Here is a 27,504-nt window from a genome sequence, read left to right as displayed (position 1 = left end):
CGGAAATACCGCAAGAAGAGCATTCGCAGATGCTGAAATTTTATCCACAATTCTTAACTTTGACTTGAAGATTTTGAAAAACTTTTATACAATATTAATAGCCATATCTTGTGAGTATAAGATATGTCCGGTAAAATTCAAAGCCTTTTGTACCGAGACTTTTAATTCATACGTGAAAAAATATAATTGGTATCCAATGCCTCCAACTGTGCACAAATTATACAAACGCGATAGACTTTCACACGCACGGAAATGCAGCCGGTTAGATACCATGACAGACGTGTTTAACAGAGCATTAGATTCATCTGACCCACTGCTGTCCACAATCAATTTACAGGGAAAAAAAAGTTTAACACGCAAAAAAAGTCTGCCAAAAGATGTCATAACTCTTATGGAATCTCCTGAGGTCGAACTCTCTAGAATAGGAACAATTAAAGAAAACAATAATAATGATGTTGATGAAGCCGGTGAAGATGAAATCGAAATTCTGGGACTTAATATGGAAGAAGAATTTTGGGTAGAGTAAATAAAAGATTTCACTTACAGGTATGTCGTCTTTAAAATAAATATTAGGGTGTAACTAACGTTTTAATAAAAAGTTTACAGGGACACGGATAATTCTTTTTTGCGATCAAGGGTCTAGTAATTATTCTTTAACAAATACATTTTTTTGAAATCGTTTCCTTTAAATGTATTAATGCGGCATGGGCGGTGGATGGAGACATGGTCAAAATTTAACAAAAACCGAAATTGTATTACAGTCTTACCAAATCAAATAACATTGTTTAATGCACAAAGCGTCTTTTATGCTGCATAAGATATCAGGTTGGGGGGTGCATAAACTAATTGCAATCTAAAAACTCAGGCGAGAAAAAGACAACCGTTTTCCAAGATCTAACATCAGCAACTGCCTTTTATTAGCACCGGCAAAATAACATAATGTTCTAACAGAGTAAGTTACAGAGATTGGTTAATACATGTTAATGAGCTTTGTTAACATTTGTATAGGCAAAGAGAAACAGTATGTAAGACGAAAAATATTGTGAGTTTGACCGAACATCCCGGCCGCCTTGAAAGTATCATCTTTCAACAAGATTGAGAATCCGTGGGTAATACTGCCAGCTTATGCACTGGTCGGCAGCACACCCCAGTGCTGGTTCGAATGTGGGCCACTCGAACTAGCCCATCCTTTCCGGGAACAACGGTCTCGACGCGCCCGATCTTCCATCGCTGAGGAGGCAGATTGTCGTCGTGGATGATGACCATGGTGTTAGCCCTGATGTTGGCCGATGGTGTTGTCCATTTGGTGCGCGACCGTAGTTCATGTAGGTACTCAAGCGACCACCTTCGCCAAAACTGTTGTTTGCTCGCGGTCACGGCGTCGAATCGTTCCAGGCTGGACGCATGTGTTGATGACACAGTCCGTTCTGGAAGGGCACGAAGAGATTTCCCCACCAGGAAGTGGCCCGGAGTAAGTGCCCCAAAGTCGTTGGGATCTGGAGACAGCGGAGACAATGGGCGCGAGTTGAGAATCGCTTCGACTTCAGTGGTTATGGTGCAGAGCTCCTCGAAGGTGAATCTTGAATTCATCAGTGTTCTGTAGAGTAGACTTGGCGCTTTTTACCGCCGCCTCCCAAAGGCCTCCAAAGTGAGCAGCTCTAGGAGGAATGAAATGGAAAGTTATGAAATCAGTTGACAAATAAGACGAAATGACTTCTTGCGTGGCTTTGTCTTGAAGGAACGCTCGCAGTTCTTGAAGATGGTTGGCAGCTCCGACGAAATTGGTTCCGCGTTCGCAGAAGATGTCGGTTGGAATTGACCGTCTGGCGATCATCCGTTTAAGTGCTGCAAGAAATGCCTTGGTTGACAAATCCGAGACGACTTCTATATGGACGGCCTTGGATGCCAAACAAATGAAGACGGCGAGGTAGGACTTTGTTGGACCCTTTCCTCTAATGCGAAGATATATGTTAAACGGTCCGCAGAAGTCGACGCCACACTGTTGCGGTAGCACTCGTTCTAGTGGTAGCGATCCCATGAGTTGGTTCTCCAGTTTGGGTCTGAACCGAACGCAGGCGATACAGGAACGCACCACTCGACGAGCCAGGTCCCTGGCGTTAATGATCTAGTATTCCAGACGGATTAGCGCGACTAGAGCTTTCGGGCCTGCGTGACAATTCCTCAGATGCAAGTGTCGTACATAAATCCACGCAAAGTGCGATTTGCTAGGCAGTAGCAGCGGATGCCTTTCAGATTTAGGGATGTCGGCGTTCTGTAATCGTCCTCCAACCCTTATAAGAGCATGTCCTGATGAGCTGTCGAGAAAAGGCGTTAAATACTTTAGGTGACTTGTAAGCGGCTTAGCTTTCTGCAGCGAGTGAAAATCTTCAAGTAACGACTGTTGCTGAATATTGTAGACGATGCTGAACAATGCGCGGCGAAGTTCTTCCGATGTTAGCGATGGATTGACAATTTTGACTCCTCTTGATAAGTTGGCGAAGCGAAAGACGTATGCGATGGTTCGAATGCAGCGAGTGTATGAGCTGATGTGAGTCAGCTGTTGGAGAACATGATTGCTGATCACAGCCGTGGTGAATGTGCTCCTTCGTTGCTCTGCTTTGACAATAGTTGGATCGATATCGATGATTTGCGGAGTGGTTGGCCACTGGGACGATGGTTGGGTCAAGAACTGTGGACCTGTGAACCACATCGATGCTGCCAGCTCAGTTGTAGCAGCTCCGCGCGAAACTATGTCCGCCGGATTGCTCTCACCTGGTACAAATTTCCCCTGGCCATCTGCGGTCCATTCTTGAATTTCGGAGATTCGGTTTCCAACGAATGCTGACAGTGTGACTGAGTGCTGTTTTAGCCAGTGAAGCACAGTCTGCGAGTCCGTCCAGAAATAGACCGAGACTTTTCTGTCTGCTAATAGAGGCTTCAATTTCGCATACAGTTGGCCCAGCAAATGCGCTCCACACAATTCCAGTTTTGGAAGGGATTTTTTCTTCACAGGAGCCACTCTCGATTTGCCAGTCAATAGCTGCACTGCGACGTCTCCCGTCGACGTTTCCGAGCGTAGATACACGCAGCAGCCGTAAGCCCTGATTGATGCGTCACAAAATCCATGAAGTTGAAGTGATCGCATCTTGTGTTGGAGGCAATAGCGGGGAATCGATAAAATTGAGACTGTTTGGAATGATTTTAGGCATTTGCTCCAGGCCGTGTGTATGTTTTCTGGAACGCTCTCGTCCCATTGCAGGCCAGCGAGCCAAAGTTCTTGCAGAAGTATTTTTGCGACAACAACAAGCGGTGAGAGCAAACCAAGCGGGTCGAACAAGGCGGATGCGGTGGACAAAATACTTCTTTTGGTGATACGCGTTGCATTGTTCCTTGGTATGAACTTGAAGAACAGTGTATCCTTGTGCTGGTTCCAGTTCACTCCAAGAGCGCTGGCTAGTCCCTCGCCACAGGAACTGAGCTTCTTGGATGCATGATCTTCCATGAATCCAACGTAGTTGGAATGCCATTTGGTGAGTGGGAAATGCCCTCGACGAAGAATTTCTGTGACTTGATCCTTGATAATGCGAAGCGTCTCTAAGTCGTCTGCACCCGTGAGTAGGTCATCAACATAGAAAGATTATGATAGCGGCGCCGATTGGACAGTCAGCTTGATGATCATCAGCGAGGTGGTTGAGGCTACGTGTTGCCAAAAATGGGGCGGCTGCAGTGCCGTAGGTTACCGTATTCAATTGATACGTGTGCAGCGTGTCTTCTGGAAATGCTCTCCAAAGAATGTACTGGTATTTGCGATCAATAATGTCGAGATTTACTTGCCTATACATCTTGGTCACATCTGCAGTGATGGCGTAACGATGAAGCCTGAACTTTAGAAGCTGCAGGTACAAGTCCTACTGGAGTGTTGGGCCAACGCATAGCAAGTCGTTGAGTGATAATTGATTTGACGTCCGGCAAGAGGCGTCAAACACCACCCTAAGCTTAGTAGACTCACTGCTGGGTTTGAGGACGCAGTGATGCGGGATGTAGTAGTGCGGCTCGTGCAGTTTAGGATGAATAACTGGGGACATGTGCCCCAATTTCTCATACTCCTCCATGAAGTCGCAGTATTGTTGACGAAGTGCTGGAGATTTCGATAGGCGACGTTCCATGCTTAGGAACCTACGGCGAGCGATATCAAATGAGTCTCCCAACCGAGTTCGGTCAGCCTTGAATGGCAGTTTGACGACAATCCTACCAGTGCTGTCGAGACAAGTGGTCTTCTCGTACTGTTCCTCGCAAATAGCATGCTCCGGCTTCTGCAGAGGTGGCGAGTCGACTGCTTCCAGTTCCCTCAGACGTTTAAGGTTGACATCAATTGAACTTGCGTTTAAGTCCATGCAAGTGGAAACTTCTATTGGCGCGGTTTGCTGCAGTCGGCCGGTTACGACCCAGCCAAACTTAGTTTTCTGCAGCAGCGGGCCTTGAGGTCCCAGCCTTTCTTGCCCTACAGTTAAGGCGTCGAAGAAGGCTTCGGTTCCCAGTAGCAGATCGACGTGGCGTGATTGGTAGAATCTTTCATCAGCGAGCGGCGTATTTTCTGGCAGCTTCCAAGTCGAAACGTCGATGGCCGGATCGGGCTGGTATGAGATTTGTGGAATAATACAGAGATCTGCGGAGAGTACGAAAGATGAAATGCGAGATTTGACAGATGCAGTTGTGCAATATTTAATATCTGTTTGCGAATGGCCGATGCTTCGAATTTGGACTGCATGTCTTTCCCTCCGTAAGCGAAGCCGTTGTGCGAAGTCTTCCGTCACGAAGTTCACTTGAGAGCAGGAGTCGAGAAGAGCTCTTCCAGGCCAGTAGGTTCCAAGCGCATCCTTGACGAGAACCATAGCAGTGGCAAGCAACACCTGAGACTTCTGGCCAGAATACGAGTGCGAGTGTGTTGCAGCTTCCAATGGCGGTGCGGTCGGATACGGTTGGTGCGAGTGAGACGAATCTAGCGAATGGTTGTTGTGCAACAGGGTATGATGTGCCTTGTTGCAGGTGCGACAGCGATTTCTCGATGGGCAGCTCGACAGTTGGTGACCTCTACACAGACAGTTTAAGCACAGACGGTGTGTTTTAACGACATCAAATCGCGCGGTTGGATTAAGCTCCTTAAACTTGTCACATCCGAGCAATTTGTGTGAGGGTGCGAGGCAGTATACACATGGTGCGTTGGTCAGCGAAAACGACGAATTGTGAGATCTTGCGGGGGGACGAGTCGGTCTTGGCCGCTCCGATCCATGGGATTGCTCGTCAGACAGAAGAAACTGGCAGTGGCGCTCAAGTATCTGCGTGCATTGGCTCCAGGATGGCAGAGTCAGATAATCCAGTGATTCGTTCCATTTTGTTTTGGTCTGCTGATCGCACTTCTCCATGACCACGTAAATGAGCATCGCCTCAGAAATTTGAGCGTCCGAGCCTAGCGATGAAAGGGCACTATATAACGCGGATGCGTTGTCGATTAGGCTGCGGAGCTGTTGAGCACTTGCCGCAGCAGCCGGCGGCAGTTTAAAAATCGAGGCTATCGTTTCGACAAAGATTAGGGCAGGCTTGTCATACCGGTCCTTCAGCCGTTCCAGCGCCTTCGCATAATTTTCTCTAGTGACCGGGAAGGCTGCGACAGCTTCCAGTGCAGGTCCCTTTAAACAATTACGGAGATGATTAAATTTGTCTATATTAGATATTTGCTCACGATTGACCAGTTGCAGAAACGACGAGATGAAGTTCTTGTAATCCTTATGATTTCCATCGAAGCTAGGTAGTGCCAATCTTGGCAGTCGAGACGGCGCGCTGTAGCTTGGTGCAGAGATGTGGTCGAAAACTGTGTTGTGCAGATCCTCTCCAAGAAGTTGCTGAATTGCCAACTTTGTAGTTATGTAACTGTCCTCCAGGTCTGCACGTCCACTATCTGTGGATTCCATGGTCTCAATTTCTGATTGTACCGAAAGGGCTTGCTTAAAATATGACTCTAAGATTCCCAAACGGCACTGAAGTTCAGCCGGCGATTTCTGCTTTTCTTCTTCCTTGGCATCGACCATTCCTCTTATGCGCGTAATGTTGCGCTTAATATTCGAGCGTTGCCGTTTGAGAGTCTCTAATATAACCGTTGCCATTGCGGCGACGAAGAATGCGAATGCGAGAACGAGAGTAAAGTTGCGGCAACAACAACGCGGAGCGACGAATGTGGCAATGCCGTGAAGTTAGTTCAAAGCGAAAGCGACTAGAACTCAAAAACTGTACCAGCGGCTGCAGTTGGCGATGTAAACAAAACCACAACACTTTGCTGGCGGAATAACGGAGCAAAGGAGAATGAGCGATCGACGCCGAGCTTATAGAGCGGGCGGGCACACACACACAAGCGAAGAGATGTGCGAAGAAGAGCGCGAATAGTTCCGTTATACGAACGACACGTTCCCCTTAGAATTTTCGTGAATAGTTAATAACTTTATTTGTTTATTTATTATTCACTTTCGATGAATGCACTAGGGTTGAATGTTCACCTTTGTATGCGGTTATGACAATGTTGAGTTGCGATGAGCGGGTCGAGCGAATAATTGTTGCGGGCGATAGTTCGACAATTGTTTATGAATTAATAAATTGTTAATAATTTGTTTAAACACTGCCCCGCGTTGGGCGCCAAAATGTTTAATGCACAAAGCGTCTTTTGTGCTGCATAAGATATCAGGTTGGGGGGTGCATAAACTAATTGCAATCTAAAAACTCAGGCGAGAAAAAGACAACCGTTTTCCAAGATCTAACATCAGCAACTGCCTTTTATTAGCAGCGGCAAAATAACATAATGTTCTAACAGAGTAAGTTACAGAGATTGGTTAATACATGTTAATGAGCTTTGTTTACATTTGTATAGGGCTCATTCCACGTGAAACGTGACAGGCCAATTTGGGTCAAATCTCAGAATCAATCGAAACTTTTTTTTCGATAGAGGATTGAAATATAAGGATCGGTTTTTATTTTTTTTTTTTAACTCTTACCGTTTATTTTTAAAAAATAATTTTCTAATTAAGCTCCGATTTTTCAGTTATGCATCACTTGAGACTCGTTTGAGTTATTTCAATATTTGGTATGCAACTTTGTGGGATATGTTCATGTCTTTCAGAAAAAAAATTTTTAAAATTTTTAATTTTAAAATTAAGTATTTTTTAAGAGAATTTAAATTTTAAAAAATTCTGTACGCCGGAATACACGCGGTTTCCGAATAAAAAAATTATCCTCATATTGCTTCATCAATTCTTCACGAAGTGGTAAAATAAAATTTTTGTATTTGCAAGACCTACTAGTAAAGACAACGATTTTAGTTTGGCAACTTTGCATCGAGCAACAACAGCGCAACGTGTAAGAAACGAAAATTATATTTCAATCCTCTATCGAAAAAAAAAGTTTCGATTGATTCTGAGATTTGACCCAAATTGGCCTGTCACGTTTCACGTGGAAAGAGCCATAGGCAAAGAGAAACAGTATGTAAGACGAAAAATATTGTGAGTTTGACCGAACAAACATTTTGTTTAAATCCTTGCCTTAAAATGTATATATTGGCCGTGGGCGGAGGATGAAGATGTGGTTAGATTCAAAAAGCAAAAAAACCCAAATTACACCTTAGTCTTAAAAGTACATCACAAAAGTTTTAAATTTCTATCTTTAAAACTGGAGTTTATGCCTCAAAAGCTGAATTTTTGCTCATAGTGCTGTGGAAGAAAGATATCAATAGACTTTAATTTGAAATGTCTACTAAAGTAAGGCAAAAACACTTATAGCTACCATTTGACAATAAAAACGGCCTTTAGAGGTTGTAAAAAGAAAAATAAAGCTATAACTGCATCAAAAAATTAAAGAAAGGGCAAGTAAGCTCTGACAATTTTCGGTTCTATGAAACTAAAAGAAATATTCTTCCGATTTTAACAAAATTTTGTATGTGGTTTTAATTAATTAAAACGGTACTCTTCAAGTTTTATGCATTTATCTCTAAAAATAGCAAAGTTGATCTGATCATTCCTATGGCAGCTATATGATATAGTTGTCTAATCCGAAAGATATTCATGCAGAATATGCGTTCTGATAAATAATAACGATTTCTAAAGTTTTACTTTGATATCTTTAAAATTGGGGGAGTTTTTAATATTGGCCAAAAAAAGTGGTCAAATTCCAAATAATGGATAGCCAGTTGCACCTCTCCTAGCACATCCTGCCAAGACTGTGTTCCAGTTTCAGCCGCCGTTAACATATTTTTCAACGTGCTCATTGTTCGTTCCACTTGACCATTAGCGCGACTTGCGCCGGTGGCAATCAAGTGCAAGTTTATTTTGTGATCTGAACAAAATTCACTAAACTTTGATCCAGTAAAACACCTTCCCTGGTCAGCTATTATTCGGCTTGGTACTCCAAACAACGAAACAGCGGACTTGACAGCCTTTATGCAACTCTCACTGTCCAATTTAAGGGGTGACTAAGATAGACATACTTGGTAAACGCGTCAACTTGAACAATAACATACTCCTTCTGGTCACTCTTGCCGCTTAATTTCCCTGTTATGTCGATATGGATTGTGTGCCAAGGAATATTTACTTTTGGGATGGGATGCAGTTCAGCCCGAATTTTTCCTAAGTTTGATTTAGACATTTTGCAAGAGATGCAGTTGTGAACAAATTTGTTGATGTATTTTGACATATTGTCAAACCAGTAAATATCGTAAACTTTGTCAAGTGTCTTTTCGAAACCTAAATGCATTATGCATAAATGCATTCGATCATGAACTTGGTTTATAACGGACCATCTGAAAGCACGGGGCACCACAGGTAAACAGCGGGTTCTGCCATTCCTCTGTATTTTTCGGTGAAGCCCCTCTGCCCTTATTTCATATGATTTCGCAAAATCTTCATCAAGAGAAAAATCTTTTAATTTAGTCACGATTTCGGCTATGTCTGAGTCTCGACGCTGTTCAGCAATGAGCCAATTACTTGAAATTTCGGCCAAGTTAACTCTTTTCTCATTAACTACGTTTGAGATTGGATTTCTCGACAAAAAGTCAACATGTCAACATTCTTTTCGCTGCTCTATACTGAATATCGAATGTAAATTACTGTAAGAAAGCCCACAAACGCTCTGCTCTAGGTATACAGTCGGTATAAAGTTTATCAAATAAAAACACCTCTTAACGAGGTAAAAAAAATAGTGACGATCGCACCTTCAACATACAAAAGTTCTGATATCAACATTTGTGACGAAAAATTATTACACTCGTCATTAAATACACTTTCTAATATTTTCTCATTCGGCCCGCCCTAGCATACTATTTTAGCCTTTTTACCTTCATAGGCATTTTCTATTGCAGCGTGCCGAATGGGAAAATCTTAGAAAGTGTATTTAATGACGAGTGTAATAATTTTTCGTCACAAATGTTGATATCAGAACTTTTGTATGTTGAAGGTGCGATCGTCACTAGTTTTTTACCTCGTTAAGAGGTGTTTTTATTTGATATCAGAAGTTTTTGTTTGTTTATATTTGCTATCATAGGAGCTAGTATATACATTTAAATTTAAATTGGTCAATCATAATTTGTAAACCATTGTATTTAAACAAATTAAGTTAAAAAGGCGTTTAAGTATTTCAAAATACCTTTTAAACGAGGTATAGCACATGTCTGTAGCTTCAGTAGTGTAGAACTTACAAACTAACGAAATTTAGCTATTTCTAGCTTTTTTTCCGCTAAAGCAGAGGGTTTTTCCAAAAGTCGTAAAACAAAAGTTTCCTATTTGGAACTCCTTAAAACAATTGAAATGATTCTATGAGCCTAAAATACAGTTTGGATACCCACGCACAAAATTAAACACTCAGGAAGCGTTAGTTGTTCTGAGCTGGCAAAAGTGGCTATTTTCGTTTCTGAATAACTTTTAAAAGCGATTTTTTACATAAACATGATATATACCAAAATTTAAGGAATCTCAAGGGCTATACAGTTTAAAGTTGTAAGGAAAAACGTATGAGCCGTTTTTGAGAAAATTAAAAGAAAGCTAAAAAAAAAGTTTAAACAAATTTTCTTTTGTTCATATCTTTTTAACTATTACATTTACACAAATTGTATATAGAAGGCATTTATAGCATTTAAAAATACCTTTCAAACGAGATGCAACACAAGTCTGTTGCTTTAGTAGTATAGAAGTTACGGCTTTCCGAATTTTAGCTATTTATAGCTGTTTTCCCGCTAAACTAGCGGGTTTTTCCAAAAGTGGTACAACAAAAGTTTTTTATATCGATGTGATGGACGTTATATCAAATTTTCAGAACTTAAAAAACATATTTTGGACAAACTGACAAACAGAATTAAATTTTCATTTTGGGAAGAAGAAGAAAATCTTATTTTGGCTATAACTTTTGAACGGAGCGTCGGATTTATTACCCCTCATTCGACGGATATTTTCAATAGGAATACAACTAAAACATTGCGAGGGGGCTTTTATCCCCACCGGCCCCAACAGCTCCAAAATTCGAAATTTTCACTTTTTCACTTTCACCTCTCTCTCTCCCAAACCAATTAATTTTCTTGAGGTCTTGGAATGTAATCCTTTAAGTTTTTGCAATACCTTTCGATTGGTGTATTACTCATTACGATCGGACTATCACAGCAGATTTTCAATTTTGCGGCTATATAATAGTAGTCGCCTTCCCACACTCTCCTGGTGCGCTTCGTCACTACATGGACTGCCGTCCATAGTGATACTATAAACAGTAAGTTCCTGCCCAGCAAATAATGTCGAAAATGTTTAATGGAGTTTACCACCGCTAAAGTTTCTAACTCATCCGAGTGATATCTGGACTCTGCAGGTGAAGTCGTTTTGCTATAATATTCTATTACCTGTGGTTTGTTCTTAATTTGGTGTAATAAAATTGCACCGTAACCACTTGCACTTGCATCTGTATGTAATTCAATGGGATAATTTGGGTCAAAAATAACAAGGACTGGTTCATCGGTAAGTATAGAAATAATTTGTTTCCGTATCTGTTTATGTTCTGCTTTCCAAATAAATTTATTAAACCCGTTACTCGTAGAGTAAAAGGGTATACTAGATTCGTGCAAAAGTATGTAACAGCTAGAAGGAAGCGTTTTCGACGCTAGCCGAGTCGATCTAGCCATGTCCGTCTGTCCGTCTGTCCGTCTGTCTGTCTGTCCGTCTGTATGAACGCTGAGATCTCAGAAACTACAAAAGCTAGAAGGTTGAGATTTCCCACACATATTCTTTGGCTTCCTACGCAGCGCAAGTTTGTTTCAGCCGAGCGCCACGCCCCCTCTAACGCCCACAATCGCCCACTAACGATTTTAAAATGGGTCCTGCGCCCACATCTTTAAAGATTTCCGAGAAGTATAAATGCAATTTTGTTGTGTTTATTTATACCTATCGAAATGTAGAAGACATTTTTCAAATCGGACCATTCATTAAAATTTATTTTATTTATCATCAAAAATTATATATCTATCTCCCTCGCACTCCCTTTAGCTGAGTTACGATTATTAGTCGGGACACCAACCCGACACAGCGTTCGCACTCCCTTTAGCTGAGTGACGGGTATTAGATAGTCAGGACAACAACCCGACTATAGCGTTCTCTCTTGTTTTTGTCTGAAGTTAAGGGGTTATATGTAGGGGGTTAGATGGACTTCTACGTCCGGATGGTTGATCGCAGCTCTTCCAGTTGAGACTTCTGTGTCCCAAATGCGTAGGTGTTGATCGCTGTCCTCAGTCACTTCGTTGTCGTCTGTATGATGATTATAGAAGTCCCAAGAATAAGTTTAATGAAAACAACTAAGGTTTCGATTTAACGAAGAGTTTTAATTGATGCGTGCGTATCGTTGTAAGTCATCTTATTAACTGACTCGCTTAAGCTTGGAGTCAAAAGCTTCAAGTTTAAGCTTATGTATGTAATGAACTTATGTTAATAAGTGAGGGTTTGTATGGGTATACATGACTATATACAGTTGTACCGCACAAAAAAATGAAATTTTACCGATTTTTTTTTGACACAAAAAAAAAAACTTATTAAAAATGTTTTGCCGACGTTGTTTAGTACATTTTTCTGGGTACTAATTAAAATTTTTCCATAAAAAATATTAAATAATAAAAATGTTATGGCCAAATTCCAAGATCGTCTTTTTTCGATGGTGACTTGCGGTGGGCATCATATCCCAAGAAAGGTTTATCTCAAATCCCCAATTCAAAAAAATTTCGTTAGTATATTGTATTGCCTAGTCCCTGAACGAAGGATTCGTAATAATTTTGATTAAAAAAAAATGGCGACGGTTTTAACAAAAAATGTAGGGGAGAGTGAGGGAATTTCGTCACAGGGGCAATTTCGTCACCTGCAATATCTCGGAATCCATAAGTCGTAAAAATATATAATTTTTTTGTTTTAGTCCTTCAAGACGGGCAGACACAACCAATGCATTTTTTTTTGCACAGAAGGCCAAGATAATTAAGCTATAATATTAAATGTGTTTTAATAGTTCAAAAGCTACATTTAGTTCTCGACGAAATTTTTTCTGTATGCCACAATTGAAAAGGGATAATTTAAAGGTTTTTTTGTATAATACACCGTGCTATATTGTGCATTTCTGCGTTAGTGATGTTTAACTTCGCGCCTACTGTGTGGGGAAATTTCGCCACCCTATGCTTAGGGTAAATTCCTATTTTAGATACATCTTTTTTTATTTGACGAGCTGGCTAACGAACAGATTACCGGCAGCAGCAACAAATATAGGACGTCAACAAAAATGGTACGCTTGATCCGTGTAGCATAAATATGCTACAGGCGTAAAATTCCCTACATTTTTTAGGTGACGAAATAGCCCCAGTGTTGTGGCAATTTTACCCCTCTATGTGGCAGGATTGCCCCAGTATATTGTTTTTGCTTTTTAATTTTTTATAAATCACCAAGGTAATTAAAAAAAAGGAGAATGTCACATTTTAAAGCTTGGTGCTAACCGCATTCAACAATAAAAATAGAAATATAACGTGTCTCAAGATGGACAAAAAAAAACTTTGAAAAAATGCTGACGAAATTGCCCCACTCTCCCCTACTTTTTCAAGGTATAAAATTTTGGATTTTATGCTCTAAAAAAATAAGTCTTAAAAAAAATTGAAAATCCTTCGTTCAAGGACTAGCTATTGTTATAATAAATAAGTGGTCAAAATGTTGTGTCGATCGGATTTATAGTTTTTTAGTAATCGTGTCCACCGCAAAGGTAATTTCGAAAGAACGAGATTCTAAGATAATCGCGTTTAAAGTTTCAAGTTTGTAAGGGCCGATGTGCAGGTAGTGCACTAATGGTATTTAATTTTTTTTTTTCGATTTTTTTTAAAATATTTTACAACACGTTAAGAATGTTGTGTTAAAATTTCATGTCAATCGGATGAAAATTACAAAAAATATGACCATTTGAACGAGGGGTGGTCCCAGCCGTCCCCTATACCTATTCAAAACTTTAAATCGTTCTCCTGAAAAGTATGTTTTTTTTAAGTCGGTGAACATTGTCCATCGAAATCTAATGTACCGATCGTTCTGAAATTTTGCACATAATTTCTGTACCTAAATCCGCAGGTAATCAGGTCGAGCTTTTTTTTTTATTATTCTTTTTATTTTATATTAACTAATATATTCATTTTTTTTTGGCTAAAATCACGTTTTTGACTTCAAAGTGTTATTAAAAATCAAAAAATTAAAAAAGAAAACAAAAAAAAACTTGACCTGATTACCTTAAGAAACATCTTAACTAATGGACATTTTTTTTTATATTTTTCTGATGATCCAGTAATGAGTTATGCTGTTCACCGCAAAACCTCTTTTCTTTGAGGCGCCAACGGAGATTGCCCGCAGACGGCTCATTTTTTAATTTTTTTTAATGAAAATTTCAGAAATATAGTTTAAGTATTGTACTTTGATATAATAATAAAATAATTTATCTAACATTAACCGTATAGTGTGAAAAAATTCATGAAAATAGGCCTTTTTTTTTTGACCGAATTAACCATACATATAAATAACGTCCGACGAAATAATGGACATTGTATTTCTGTGTATAAAACTATCCCTTCAGGGTATTTCTATATACATAACATGTTCTTATATTCCGCCGTCATCTGAATTCCCAATATATGCAAATCATCTGTCCGGTTTCCAATTTATTTCAAGTAAACTATCAGATAGGGATCAGTTAATAGTTTTAGGTGACTTTTATATTTTCTTGATGGTTTGCTTGATATTTCATTGTCTCAAGTAAACCATGTTCTAAATTCGTTAGGACGATTACTGGATCTATGCTTTGTTTCAAGTCCAGATTGTGTCTGCATAGTTAAAACCTCTGCAATTACTTTACCAGAAGACCCATATCACCCAACGCTAGAGCTGACTGTTGACACGGGCACAAAATTATTTGAAATATGTGAAAAGTCAGCTAAACGCATCCCCTGCTTCCGTAGAGCAAACTTTGCACTTATCAATAGTCTTATCGCTTACTCGGATTGGTCTAATCTGTACTTATGTACTAATATGACCGAAGCAGTGAATATATTTTATAATGTATTAAACGCAGTTTTTGATACATGCGTACCTACGTATTATCCTAAAATTTCTAGCCAACCTCCGTGGTTTAGTAAAGAGTTGTCACGACTTGAAAATGTGAAGTCTAGACTCTACAAAAAGCTTAGAGCTTCCGGATCACAAGCTGCCTTTTCCCGATACTTAAGTGCTCGGTCGGATTTTACCGTGCCTAACGCTCAGTGTTACAAAAACTATTTAGCTCGTTGTAAGACGCAGTTTTTTTTTGTTAACACAAAGCGTAAATCTTCAAGTTACCCATCAACCCTTAAATTTGAAAATTCCGCCGCAAAAACTGATCAGGCCATAGCCGATCTTTTTGCACAGTTTTTCCAAACCACCTATTCAACAACAAGTCCGTCAGATCAGTCTTACCCATATGACATTCCTAAATCAAACTTTATTTTTTGTCCAGTTATAAGTAAAAGCTCACTTCTTTTAGATTTGCAAAGGGTCAAACCAGTCTACTCTCCGGGTCCTGACGGAGTCCCTGGATGTGTGCTCAAGTATTGCGCTGAGACTTTGTGTAGACCATTGCATAAACTTTTTACTTTGTCTTTAGAAACGTCAGATTTCCCGCATAGATGGAAGGAATCGTTTGTTATCCCGCTTCATAAAAAGGGGGGCAAATTGAACGCATGTAATTACAGAGGTATTTCAAAGCTATCATCTATTCCGAAGCTCTTCGAGAACATTATTACTCCCCATTTGCAACACAGTTGTAGGTCTCTTATTTCCTCTTGTCAGCACGGATTTATAAAACGTAGGTCAACGACAACCAACCTTTTGGAGTTTACTTCTTTTGTGTTAAATGGTTTTAGAACAATTTGTCAGACTGATGTGGCTTACACTGATTTCAGTAAGGCGTTTGACTCTGTAAACCATCCGATTTTAGTTCGGAAATTGGACCTTTTGGGGTTTCCTGATGATCTTCTTAGGTGGATTTTAAGTTATTTGAATGGCAGGACTCAAAGGGTCATTTTTAAAAACTCTTTATCATCCCTAATCCGAGTTACGTCCGGTGTACCACAAGGAAGTCATCTTGGTCCGCTCCTGTTTACATTATTTATAAATGACCATCCTCTAGTCCTAACGAACTCACGTGTACTTATGTACGCAGATGACGTTAAGTTGTGCCTGCAATTTAATGATCCCGCACAAAGTTTAGCTTTACAATCTGATCTCAATGCATTTCAAACATGGTGCTTGAATAATGATTTAAATTGATGACCTATTGACCTTTTTTTGTGTCAGCCCTCACTATTCAACTTATACTTTGAGCGGTTGTGTGTTAGATAGAATAACGCATGCTGACGACCTTGGAGTCTATATGGATGCCAAACTTAAATTTTCTGATCACATTACTACCATGGTAAATAAAGCCAGGGGCGTGCTTGCATTTATCAAAAGGTGGTCGAAGGAATTCGATGATCCTTATGTCACAAAGACCTTGTTTATTTCATTAGTCCGACCAATTCTTGAGTACTGCGCTCCAGTTTGGAGTCCCCAATATGGGGTGCATATAGACCGGATTGGGTCTGTGCAAAAAACTTTTTAATATTTGCCTTACGGGGACATAACTGGGATACAAGCCTAATACTGCCATCCTATTCTAGTAGACTACTTCTAATTAACGTGCCATCATTAGTTAATCGAAGAACTATGCTTGGTATTACGTTTATTAGGAATCTTATTCATGGTGATGTGGAGAGTCCCGAGTTACTGGGTCGCCTGCATTTTAATGTGCCAAATAGATTCACAAGAAACTATATTCCTCTAGTTTTAAATCATTGTATCTCTAATTATGCAATGCATGAATCTTTTTGAGTACTCTGCAATGACTATCATTGACTATATCACCTGATATCTACTACCGACTCACTGCCTATCTTTAAAGCAATAATACTATCCTACTTAGCAAATAATTAGTTTTACTTTATGTATCTTGACTATTCGTATTTTGACCTGCATGTATTTTTAATTGTATATTGTGAAATTGTCTTCTTTGTCCGCGATTTCGTTTACTCGCCCAAAAAGGTGTAGAGCCCCGCGCGTAACAAGCATTGCTTGGTGTCGTAAGAGCCACTTGATTGTACTGACCATAGTACCTTCAACGTCCAAGAAAAAAAAAAAAAAAAATTCGAAACAAAGTTTCATCGAATACCGATAGAAGTATTGGATGAAGATCGAGTTCCAACTAAGAGAGAGCTACTAGGCATAGTGATGGCAATATTTGACCCATTTGGCTTGATTGCGGATTATCATATATCTGCCAAAATTCTTGTGCAGAATACGTGGAGCTATGGTACAACTTGAGATGAGGCTATACCAACAGAGTTACATAATAATTGGAACTACTGGCTATTATAATTGTGTCATATGCACTATTTCAAAATTCCGCGAGTATACTCCCCCAACTTAAGTTGTTATGAAAAGTTAGGAATACATATTTTTGTCGACGCCAGCCAGGCCGCCTTCGCAGCTGTTGCCTATTTACGTGTTCTTAGTCCAACCAAAGTTGATGTTGCCTTTGTAATGGGAAAAACGCGTTTAGCTCCGAAGGAACTCCTTTCTTTGCCTAGATCGGAACTGCAAGCTGCCGTACATGAACACAAGACACACAGGCAGACAGACAGACAGACAGACAGACAGACAGACAGACAGACAGACAGACAGACAGACAGACAGACAGACAGACAGCCAGACAGACAGACAGACAGACAGACAGACAGACAGACAGACAGACAGACAGACAGACAGACAGACAGACAGACAGACAGACAGACAGACAGACAGACAGACAGACAGACAGACAGACAGACAGACAGACAGACAGACAGACAGACAGACAGACAGACAGACAGACAGACAGACAGACAGACAAACAGACAGACAGACAGACAGACAGACAGACAGACAGACAGACAGACAGACAGACAGACAGACAGACAGACAGACAGACAGACAGACAGACAGACAGACAGACAGACAGACAGACAGACAGACAGACAGACAGACAGACAGACAGACAGACAGACAGACAGACAGACAGACAGACAGACAGACAGACAGACAGACAGACAGACAGACAGACAGACAGACAGACAGACAGACAGACAGACAGACAGACAGACAGACAGACAGACAGACAGACAGACAGACAGACAGACAGACAGACAGACAGACAGACAGACAGACAGACAGACAGACAGACAGACAGACAGACAGACAGACAGACAGACAGACAGACAGACAGACAGACAGACAGACAGACAGACAGACAGACAGACAGACAGACAGACAGACAGACAGACAGACAGACAGACAGACAGACAGACAGACAGACAGACAGACAGACAGACAGACAGACAGACAGACAGACAGACAGACAGACAGACAGACAGACAGACAGACAGACAGACAGACAGACAGACAGACAGACAGACAGACAGACAGACAGACAGACAGACAGACAGACAGACAGACAGACAGACAGACAGACAGACAGACAGACAGACAGACAGACAGACAGACAGACAGACAGACAGACAGACAGACAGACAGACAGACAGACAGACAGACAGACAGACAGACAGACAGACAGACAGACAGACAGACAGACAGACAGACAGACAGACAGACAGACAGACAGACAGACAGACAGACAGACAGACAGACAGACAGACAGACAACGCCTACTTCCTACAAAGTTGCAATGATTTTCTTATATTTGTTTGAATACTCCTATGGGAGATATAGTGGTCCAATCCGGTTCTCTCCGACATATGTACTACCTTCAAGAGAAAGAAGACTTTCGGGAAAGTTTCATCGCGATAGCTTTAAAACTGAGAGACTAGTTCGCATAGAAACGGAAAGACGGACAGACGGACATGGCTAGATAGACTCGGCTATTGGAGCTCATCAAGAATATATATACTTTATGTCTCATACCGAGTTGCAGAGATCCAGGAGTGGTCGGAAAAAGTAATTTGGCGACATGTCCCCACGAAAGTAAACCCAAAAGACATCGTTTCACGGGGATGTGACGTTGAGGAACTCACAGCTTCCATTTGATTCGCTGGGCCGCCATTTTTGCTTGATGCCGAAAAAGATTGGCCTGTAAATGGACACTTTACAGTACCTGCTGATGTCGTGTCGATGGAATTACGCAAATCAGCAATGGCGCTTGTGGTAATTCCAGAGCCCAACTATGTGATTCAGAAAATAGAGTCTTTTTCGTCGCACATAAGGCTTCTAAGAGTTTTCGTGTGGGTCTTTCGGTTTATTCAAAGGTGCAAAAAAGTTTCGCAGTCCTTTGGAAAAAGTATTACTCCAAGGGAATGGATTTTCTTTCGAGGGAATGGATTCACGAGTTCAGTGACGACATAGGCAAAACTCGGAAAAAGAAACCGGTAGTAAGTAGCCAAATTCCCTTTGTTGTTGTCGAAAGGCTCACAGTTTGTTAAAACCTACGTAACCCACCTGCACGTTACAAATTGTCATGCTGGTCCTCGAGCTCTTGTAAGTATGTTGCGAGAAAAGATCTGGTTGGTTAATGCGCAGGAAGTTTGCCGCAAAACAGTTCGTTCGTTGCTTTCGGTGCAAGCCGCAACTCTTGACGCAAAAGAATGGGGAACTTGCCATCAGACAGACTTCGGCCTCTCCGCCCCTTTTATATCTGTGGTGTTGTTTTTTGTGGCCCATTTAACACAACGTATCGTATCCATGGTAAGCCGCCGTACAAATCATACGTGGCATTGTTTGTTCGGACGGTCGGCGAAGACATCCTGACCGCGGAGGAGCTCGGAACTCTCCGCACCGGCGCTGACGGCAAGGTCCGAGTGGCGGACGTGAAGACGGCGGATGCGACCTATCGGCGAGCGGTCCATAGGCTGGCGGTGCTGCCCGTTGCGTTCTGAAGACGGCGGTCCTTCAGAGGGGGCGGTGTTTGCGCACTTTGCGCTTTTTTTTATGAAATTTGTTGAATAGTGTAAGGCGGGAGCGGGAGCGCAATAAAGCTTTAATGGCGCTCGCGAATTCACCCCGTTTATCGCCTCTTCGTTAAGCTACCTATTTTTTTTTTTAAGTTACGAAAAAAAAAAACATTTTATCTCCTTAGAATAATATACGCTGCATTTAAAAATCGCAATTTCGTTACTGAAATTTCAGCCATGCTCAATTTGGTGGCCCTGAAAGTCAACTGTTCGTTAAACAGAAATGTTGACTTTTTGACAAGCTGAACAATAGCACATTTTAAAGTAAGATTGCAAAAGTTCTACTTAACATTTTAAAATAAAGTAAAATGGAGAATATTAGTAGAAATATGTAAAACTTAAGTGTTTAGTGCAATATTTGATTAATGTGATGTATCTTTCTGTATACGTGCTTTTGTAAAGTTGTATATTTAACAATTTAGCCTAGCATTTTTCGTCTTTCGTGGAATAAAAGTAGGTTGGATTGTGCCGGATTATAAAAACTAACAATGCAGTTTTGTTCTTAAATGTATTTACAATACTATGACATAAACTTTTTTTGCTCGTTTTTGCTCCTTTTTAAAAAAACAAACTTTTTGCTAGACAACATAGACAACATAGACCTAAGCTATGCTGAAATGCTAGAGTATTGGCTGGCAAAAAAATGCTTTCGGATAATAATGATAAAGATGACTTGGATACATGTGGCCCCGGTATTCCGTCTAATGACGAAAACTCGTCATTAGACGACGTTGTATTATTAAATTTTATTACAATTTTAATTGCGGTTTTTACTTAAAGTTAAATAAGGGTATTTATCGCTGCGCAGGCAATGATATTTGTGTCTGGTATGAACGAGATCTTGACATTGACTGAACTTTACTCGCTTTTTGTACTCTCGATCGACTGTTCTAGAAACGCCGACCACTATGAGTTTGTCGTCCTATTTGCTCTTCTCGTATCGATGCCTATTTCTTTGATTTAGATAGAGAAAGTGACTTAAGATCAATTAAGATAATATGATATAATTGTTTATGATGCATTATTTAGTTTAGAAGTATAAGATTTGAGGGGCGGGAGGGAATAGGGAATTGAGGGGATATTTACTAAACTTATTTTATATATATTTCAAATTTATTGTATATATTGGCCCAATTTGAATGGATATTTTGTAAATTTTTGTCATTGGGTGCATTGGTTTCTATAGGGCGAAAAGGAAGACGTGGCCCGATCGGCACAAAATGTTGTCCACACTTTGCATTGCATGTTGGTGTACATAATGTCAATACGTTATTCTTAGCGTGAGTGGCGTTACTTCGCCTGGTCGAAGGATTTGTGTATCGGGGGTTTTGGGTGGTATACAGCACATAAACTGTCTACTGGTTAGGTGTCGCACCCAGCACCCAGGTGGACGTCGGAGAATGGTGCGCAAGATGAGGATCTGAAGACACAGCGACAGATGAGTAACAGTCAGTGGTATTCTGAGATTAAAACTGATTTTATTAAACAAACTTAACGGTATTTATAGGTACAAAAATGTTTATGTTAACAAAATATGTAGAAAGGGAAAACGAAATTGCTCTATTTCCGAATTGTGGTGTCAGCTATTCTCGCTGCGTCGGCAAGTTGATGACTGTTAAGCAGACTGACGGTATTGGCAGCAAGTATTATGAAATATGATTCTTTGTTCGACATTTGTAATAATAAAGATAATAATTATATTATGTAGGTCGATGAGTCTTAACATTCTCCCGGTCGTTGCGTGGAGTAGGTTCAGGTGATGGCTGCTCGTCGTTCTCTTTCTTGTTGCCGGTACGTTGTCGTGGATCCCAGTTGACGAATCGCTTTCTGAGACTGAATGCAATGTTTAATATTATTGATATTGCTAACGCAGCATACGCGGCTACTTGATGATGCTGCACGGTGGTAAATTGATTTGACCATGCTGTATCCTTTAGCTTAGCCAGCCTTTGTTGTAGACGATCCAGTTTGTCTGATTCAGGTGGTTGGGTTGCAGTCTCTCGAGCTGACTCTGATGTATCTTCCACAACAGGTGTTGTTATATTGCCAAAACGAATATACGATAAATGTGATTCGGTGATCATCGTGCTGAATGTGCTAATACCTGGGGAAAGAGACAATAAGCCCGATCCATCCACGTGAATAGTGGTTGGTATACCCTTGCATACAGCTTGAAGTACTATTTGGTTGCGGGTCGCAAACATCCACCTGTTTCGTTGATGCGTTCTTAACCAAATCAACTCTGTTTTCGACTTAAGATTTCAGATTTGTTTTTGAATAGCTGAAACTCACACCGATTTTCAGCGTTAAATGCGGTTTGATGGTTAAAGCAAATGTGTTCGTTGTTGGATAATACTAGACATTGCTCGAACTCATTCTCAGTAAAACCCATGAATTGATCTCTTGTTGAATTTACAGCTATGATAGGTGTCTGAAACTCACACCGATTTTCAGCGTTAAATGCGGTTTGATGGTTACAGCAAATGTGTTCGTTGTTGGATAATACTAGACATTGCTCGAACTCATCCTCAGTAAAACCCATTAATTGATCTCTTGTTGAATTTACAGCTATGATAGGTGACTTAATGTCGAATCGATTCCAGCCTCCTGATTTCCACGTCGGGATGGGAATGATACTGAAGACTTCCTGCTGTGCTGTCGCCACCAGAGGCACTGTTGTTTTGAATATAACATGATCTGTAGTTGTGGTTCCTTCTTCCTTCTTGTAGCTCGACATATACATGTTGAAAATGCTCAAATATAAAGTTGCATGCGTTTTCGTTATCCAGCTCAGAACTCTTGTGCCTGAGCTCCTTAATCCCAGTGGACTGAGACTGTGCTGCCCATCACTACTTTTATCCGACGTACAGGTTGCTCATGAGGTTCCAGACGGGATTCAGCTTCGGACCTTTGTGTTAACAAAATTATAAAACTGTTTTGGATCCGGTGTAAACTGCGTCTTACAACGAGCTAAACACTGAGCGTTAAGCACGGTAAAATCCGACCGAGCACTTAAGTATCGGGAAAAGGCAGCTTGTGATCCGGAAGCTATAAACTTTTTGTAGAGTCTAGACTTCACATTTTTAAGTCGTGACAACTCTTTACTAAACCACGAAGGTTGGCTAGAAATTTTAGGATAATACGTAGGTACGCATGTATCACAAACTGCGTTTAATACATTATAAAATATATTAACAGCTTCAGTCATATTAGTACATAAGTACAGATTAGACCAATCCGAGCAAGCGATAAGGCTATTGATAAGTGCAAAGTTTGCTCTACGGAAGCAGGGGATGCGTTTAGCTGACTTTTCACATATTTCAATTAATTTTGTACCCGTCTCAACAGTCAGCTCTAGCGTTGGGTGATATGGGTCTTCTGGTAAAGTAATTGCAGAGGTTTTAACTATGCAGACACAATCTGGACTTGAAACAAAGCATAGATCCAGTAATCGTCCTAACGAATTTAGAACATGGTTTACTTGAGACAATGAAATATCAAGCAAACCATCAAGAAAATCATGCTGCGTTGAAGGTAACAATATATTCGAGGTTTCGACGGTGGACCATGTCGCTCTAGATATATTAAAGTCACCTAAAACTATTAACTGATCCCTATCTGATAAAATACTTGAAATAAACTGGATAGCGGACAGATGATTTGCATATATTGGGAATTCAGATGACGGCGGAATATAAGAACATGTTATGTATATAGAAATACCCGGAGAGGATAGTTTTATACACAGAAATTCAATATCCATTATTTCATCGGACGTTATTTCTTCAGACGTTAATTCTGAGTCAACTGCAATTAAAACTCCACCTCCACGTCGGGAGGGACGATCAAGCCTGTACGTTGTGAACTTACTTGGAAAGACTTCGGAACTAAGAATTTCCGGTTTTAACCAAGTTTCTGTGAACACAATAACATGGGAAGACAAGGATAAACTATCAGTATACAATTTGGTCAACTTACTTTGTGAACCTCTTGTATTCTGATAGGAAAGCAGAAGGAAAGAATCTAGTTTTTTGAGACAGATACAGATGAAGATGTGGATGGCTCTTTAAAGGGATTTCCAACTTCCTTTGAACGAATTTTCTTTTTTCTAGCTTCGTACTCTTTAACAAAAATGCCTGCAGGCCAAAAATTGGGTGACCACATCGTTGAAAAATGAGCACAGGGAACACCGATCTTGAATGATGATACTTCCCTAGCATATGGAAAATTAAATCGTTCAACCTTTAGATCATCAATCTGAACTTTGTTACGGATATAGGCCGTAATGTCCAGGGATGAAAAGTCAGGATTCAGCCGAGAAACAAAAATTTTTTTCCGCTGCGGTACACAGTTGACGGTTTTAGGTACCACGCATGTGACAGGTTTTGGTACTACAGCATTTATGGCTGCACTTCCAGTCGGTACTCCAGACGTTAAGTCAACATGCGGCGTTGGAATCATCTCTGTATTTTTTTCGGGTGTCTCATGCAGCAAAATCTCACGTCCTTTACATTCGGAAAGCGAATCTTTTTTAGATTTTGACCTCAGTACCATTTGTGCGGCAGCTGAGATCTATTGCTGTGCTGCAGACCCCGGATCGCCAGAGAGAGTTTCACTAGCGACTACCGTGGGTTGTCTATCAACCGCGATCTTTTTACGCTTAGGAGAATCGGGTTCAGATATCATACCGCTAGTGAGCTGCGACTCAATCGCCACAAGCAGCTCGGTATTTCTACGGATGTTACGAATTAATTCCGTCACAGTGCTTTTTGTGACCCGTCTTATAGACATTGCCTGGGTTTCATAAGCAACACATTCTTCACAATAGTAGCGCAAGCCACTTCTCATGTCGATTGCATCGCGAACAAGGCCCGAATAGCCAAGGCATTTTGCATGAAAAATACTATCGCACGAATGGCACGGAATACTCTGTGGTCTAGCCAAAATCAACGACTTGCATTTCTTCGAACAACAGACAGCCATCGCGATATTTCGAACCACAGTGCAAAGAGAAAAAAAGCTACGAGAGTAAGAGAGCGGAAGAGAGTGAGCGGGAGTGAGTAAGCGGGGGAGCGTTAGTTTTAGCTGTGCCAACAACAACGTTTTATGCGGGAGAGCGGGTAACTACCGTATAGATGCTTACCGCTCCAAACAGCGTTTGGTAGAAAAGGAAGTAATGACTTTTGGGAATTTGTGCTGGAGCTACACTTTTCATGTGTCCCAATTTTTCATACTCATCCATGAAGTCGGAATACCCTTTCCAAACTTCTGCTGATGTTCTTCGCTTCAATGCGAGGAACCTTTGCGTAGCTTTTTCTCTTGACTCCCCCAAGGCTGAAGCTTGTTCAGAGAACGGGAGTTTTACAATGAATTTTCCATCTGCTGCTGTCCTTAAATTTCCCATGAATTGTTTTTCGCAGTATGCTTCTGTGGGAGACCGATGTTTTTCGGTTGTGTCCAAGTTTTCCAATGTCCAAAATTTTTCTATTAAATCGTTGGTTTCTTGTATGGAATTAATTGCGCAGACGGCGGACGAACTGTCAGTAGCATTTACCTTACCACCTACGATCCAGCCCAACTTTATGTTTTGCATAATTGGACCTTTGGTTGTAAAGTTCTTCTGATTTGGGAGCAAATTTATCGTTAGGAAGCCAAAACAATAAATAATAATAAAGAATAATAGTGCTCTGCACCAATGAGCAGGTCTATTTTTCCTGGTTTGTCAAAGTTGGGGTCCGCCAAAGCCATTCCCTTGGATAACTTTGCTGGCTGGCTGATCAGGTATTATTTGGGGTAATACAAAAGCTTCAATCCGTTGTGTGAAACCACTATGAAGTGATTTAACTAGTATGTTGACTCGTGCTGTACTAGTTTTTGGGAGTTCTCCAATGCCTATAATTCGTAACTTAGCATTGTGGAGCTTTAGTGATAACATTGAAGCCATTCGCTATGTAATCAGATTTATCTGCGATCCAGAGTCCAGTAGTGCTCTAAAGTTTGCACACTGACCATTGTTGGCCTGTACTGCAACCTTAGCCGGGGCGAGTAGATATTAATTCTTATTACTAGCCGCCCCTACAATTGGTGTACGAGGCACTTTCGACTGCGGCAGTCCTTTGTTTTGTGATCAGTGCTGAAGCATTTGACACACATTTTTTGTTTCAGTACCCAATTTAATCTTTCAAGTGTGGGCCTAGATCGGAAGTCTTCACATCTGTAAAGGGGATGGACTTCTTTTTTAAAGAATTCACATGCAGAGAACTTTCCAGTTGTTGAGGACGCACACGTTGGGTTCGTTGGCATTCTTTTCGACGATTTATCCGATATTCCTGTGTTTAGGACTCGTACTCTTTGATCCAAAAAATATATAATTTTATGTAATGGTTGGATCTCAGTCGAGCTTCCAAGTGATTGCTCATACAAAGCCCGGTTCTTTATGTCGACATTGTCTGTCAGGGGCACGACTAAAATTTGGTATCCAATTTGTGGATACGTCGATGCCTAGGCCCTTCAAGCAGGAGAGAGACTCAATCGTTGTTATATATAATTCCTGCAATGACTTTGCGCTATCACAAGATGCCTATTGATGCAACAATTTGCGAATTACTGTATTTGCAAGCTGCCTTGGCTTGTTATACGAAAGTGAAAAGTGCTTATGCAGTGATATTTCCGAATTGTGGTGTCAGCTATATTCGCTGCGTCGGCATATTGATGACTGTTCAGCAGAGTAACGGTCTAACTCTAGAATTGCAATTGGCAGCAATTGTTATGATATATGATTCTTGGTTCGACATTTGTAATTGCGATAATAATTATATAACAGCATACATCGCCAACGCATTTGCAAGTGAGTTTCCGATCGGAACAAGCGTACTCAAATCCGATCTATACGTGGACGACGTACTAACCGGTGCTGAAGACCTTGTCCTACTATACATAGAAAGGCGGCAGCTAACCGAAATACTGGAACGAGCGGGCCTCGTGTTAACGAAGTTTCACAGCAACTCAACTAGTTTGGTAGACGGACTACAATGAGAAGCTAAGATTAAACTCGACGAGCCGGATACAGTGAAAGCCCTCTGATTAGCTCAGGATACATTCGGTTTTCACTACAAGGCTTTCGTCAACGAACCACAGACTCGAAGAACAGTTCTCTCAACCATTGCAAGGGTTTTCCATTTTCTAGGGTTAATAAGGATTTTCCTACAAAATCTAACTCTTGTCAAATTAGATTGGAAGAGCCCTTAGAGGGAAATTTACGGCTAACCTGGGAAACTCTTCAGGGAGAATTTGAGAATACCTCGAATCTATGCATTCCAAGATTCGTGCACACTTCACTCAGCCACGAGAGCGAAGTGCACGGCTTCGCCGACGCGTCGGAACGCGCGTATGGATGCTGCATTTACAAACGAGCTAAGACGATCCAAGGAATCAAAGTCAATCTGCTAATAGCCAAGTCTCGTGTAGCGCCAATTAAGGTGCATAGGCTTCCTAAATTGGAATTATGCGCATTAGTTTTGTAAGATCGTACATACAAAAAAATCGATCAAAGAATAGCACCATACATCGGAAAGGTCTATTTTTGAACCGACTGTCAGTCATCGAATAATTTTTGATTACTCATCGCCTTATCATCAAGCTATTCAATAAAAATTCAGCTAACAGGGCCATAAACAAACAAGAAGTAGTACACATCGCAGCTCTAGAGCTTAATGTTATTTTTGGAGGGTAATTAAACATATACAGCAGTCGGTATATCTTAATCGTCGAGACTATTCTCACACGCTCCAGCAACGCGCCAAATGGACTAGTCCACAGCCCAATCTAAGTGAAGAACAACTGGTTCTTATACACGAGGACAA

General features: G+C 40.8%; 2 protein-coding genes across 6 annotated transcripts in view; both read right to left on the bottom strand.

Annotated features, from left to right (window-relative positions):
* Positions 1 to 27,504, bottom strand: part of LOC108070170 (uncharacterized) — a 123,886-nt gene that overhangs the window by 20,402 nt on the left and 75,980 nt on the right. The gene's annotated exons all lie outside the window — the stretch shown is intronic.
* On the bottom strand, positions 1,087 to 6,161 carry LOC123002805 (uncharacterized). The gene is made up of 5 exons (XM_044393431.2): positions 4,010 to 6,161; positions 3,701 to 3,853; positions 2,201 to 3,603; positions 1,625 to 2,125; positions 1,087 to 1,563 (listed from the first exon to the last, which is right to left on the bottom strand). Exons 1-5 carry the CDS (start codon positions 6,159 to 6,161, stop codon positions 1,087 to 1,089), a joined length of 4,686 nt encoding a protein of 1,561 aa, XP_044249366.2.

The sequence above is a fragment of the Drosophila takahashii genome, chromosome 2L (assembly GCF_030179915.1).
Source record: "Drosophila takahashii strain IR98-3 E-12201 chromosome 2L, DtakHiC1v2, whole genome shotgun sequence".
NCBI classification, from domain to species: domain Eukaryota; kingdom Metazoa; phylum Arthropoda; class Insecta; order Diptera; family Drosophilidae; genus Drosophila; species Drosophila takahashii.
The sequence above is the reverse complement of the archived record's forward strand: the minus strand, read 5'-3'. Positions and strand labels throughout refer to the sequence as shown.

Bases quoted from the DNA above. Each gene is read 5' to 3' on its own strand.
- LOC123002805 (XM_044393431.2), bottom strand. From the start codon at position 6,161: ATGGCAACGGTTATATTAGAGACTCTCAAACGGCAACGCTCGAATATT. The intron at 3,854-4,009 runs GTGAGTCTACTA...CCATCACTGCAG, and splicing joins CTGCGTCCTCAAACCCAGCA to ATGTGACCAAGATGTATAGG. The intron at 2,126-2,200 runs GTACGACACTTG...CTGGAATACTAG, and splicing joins CGCACTTTGCGTGGATTTAT to ATCATTAACGCCAGGGACCT.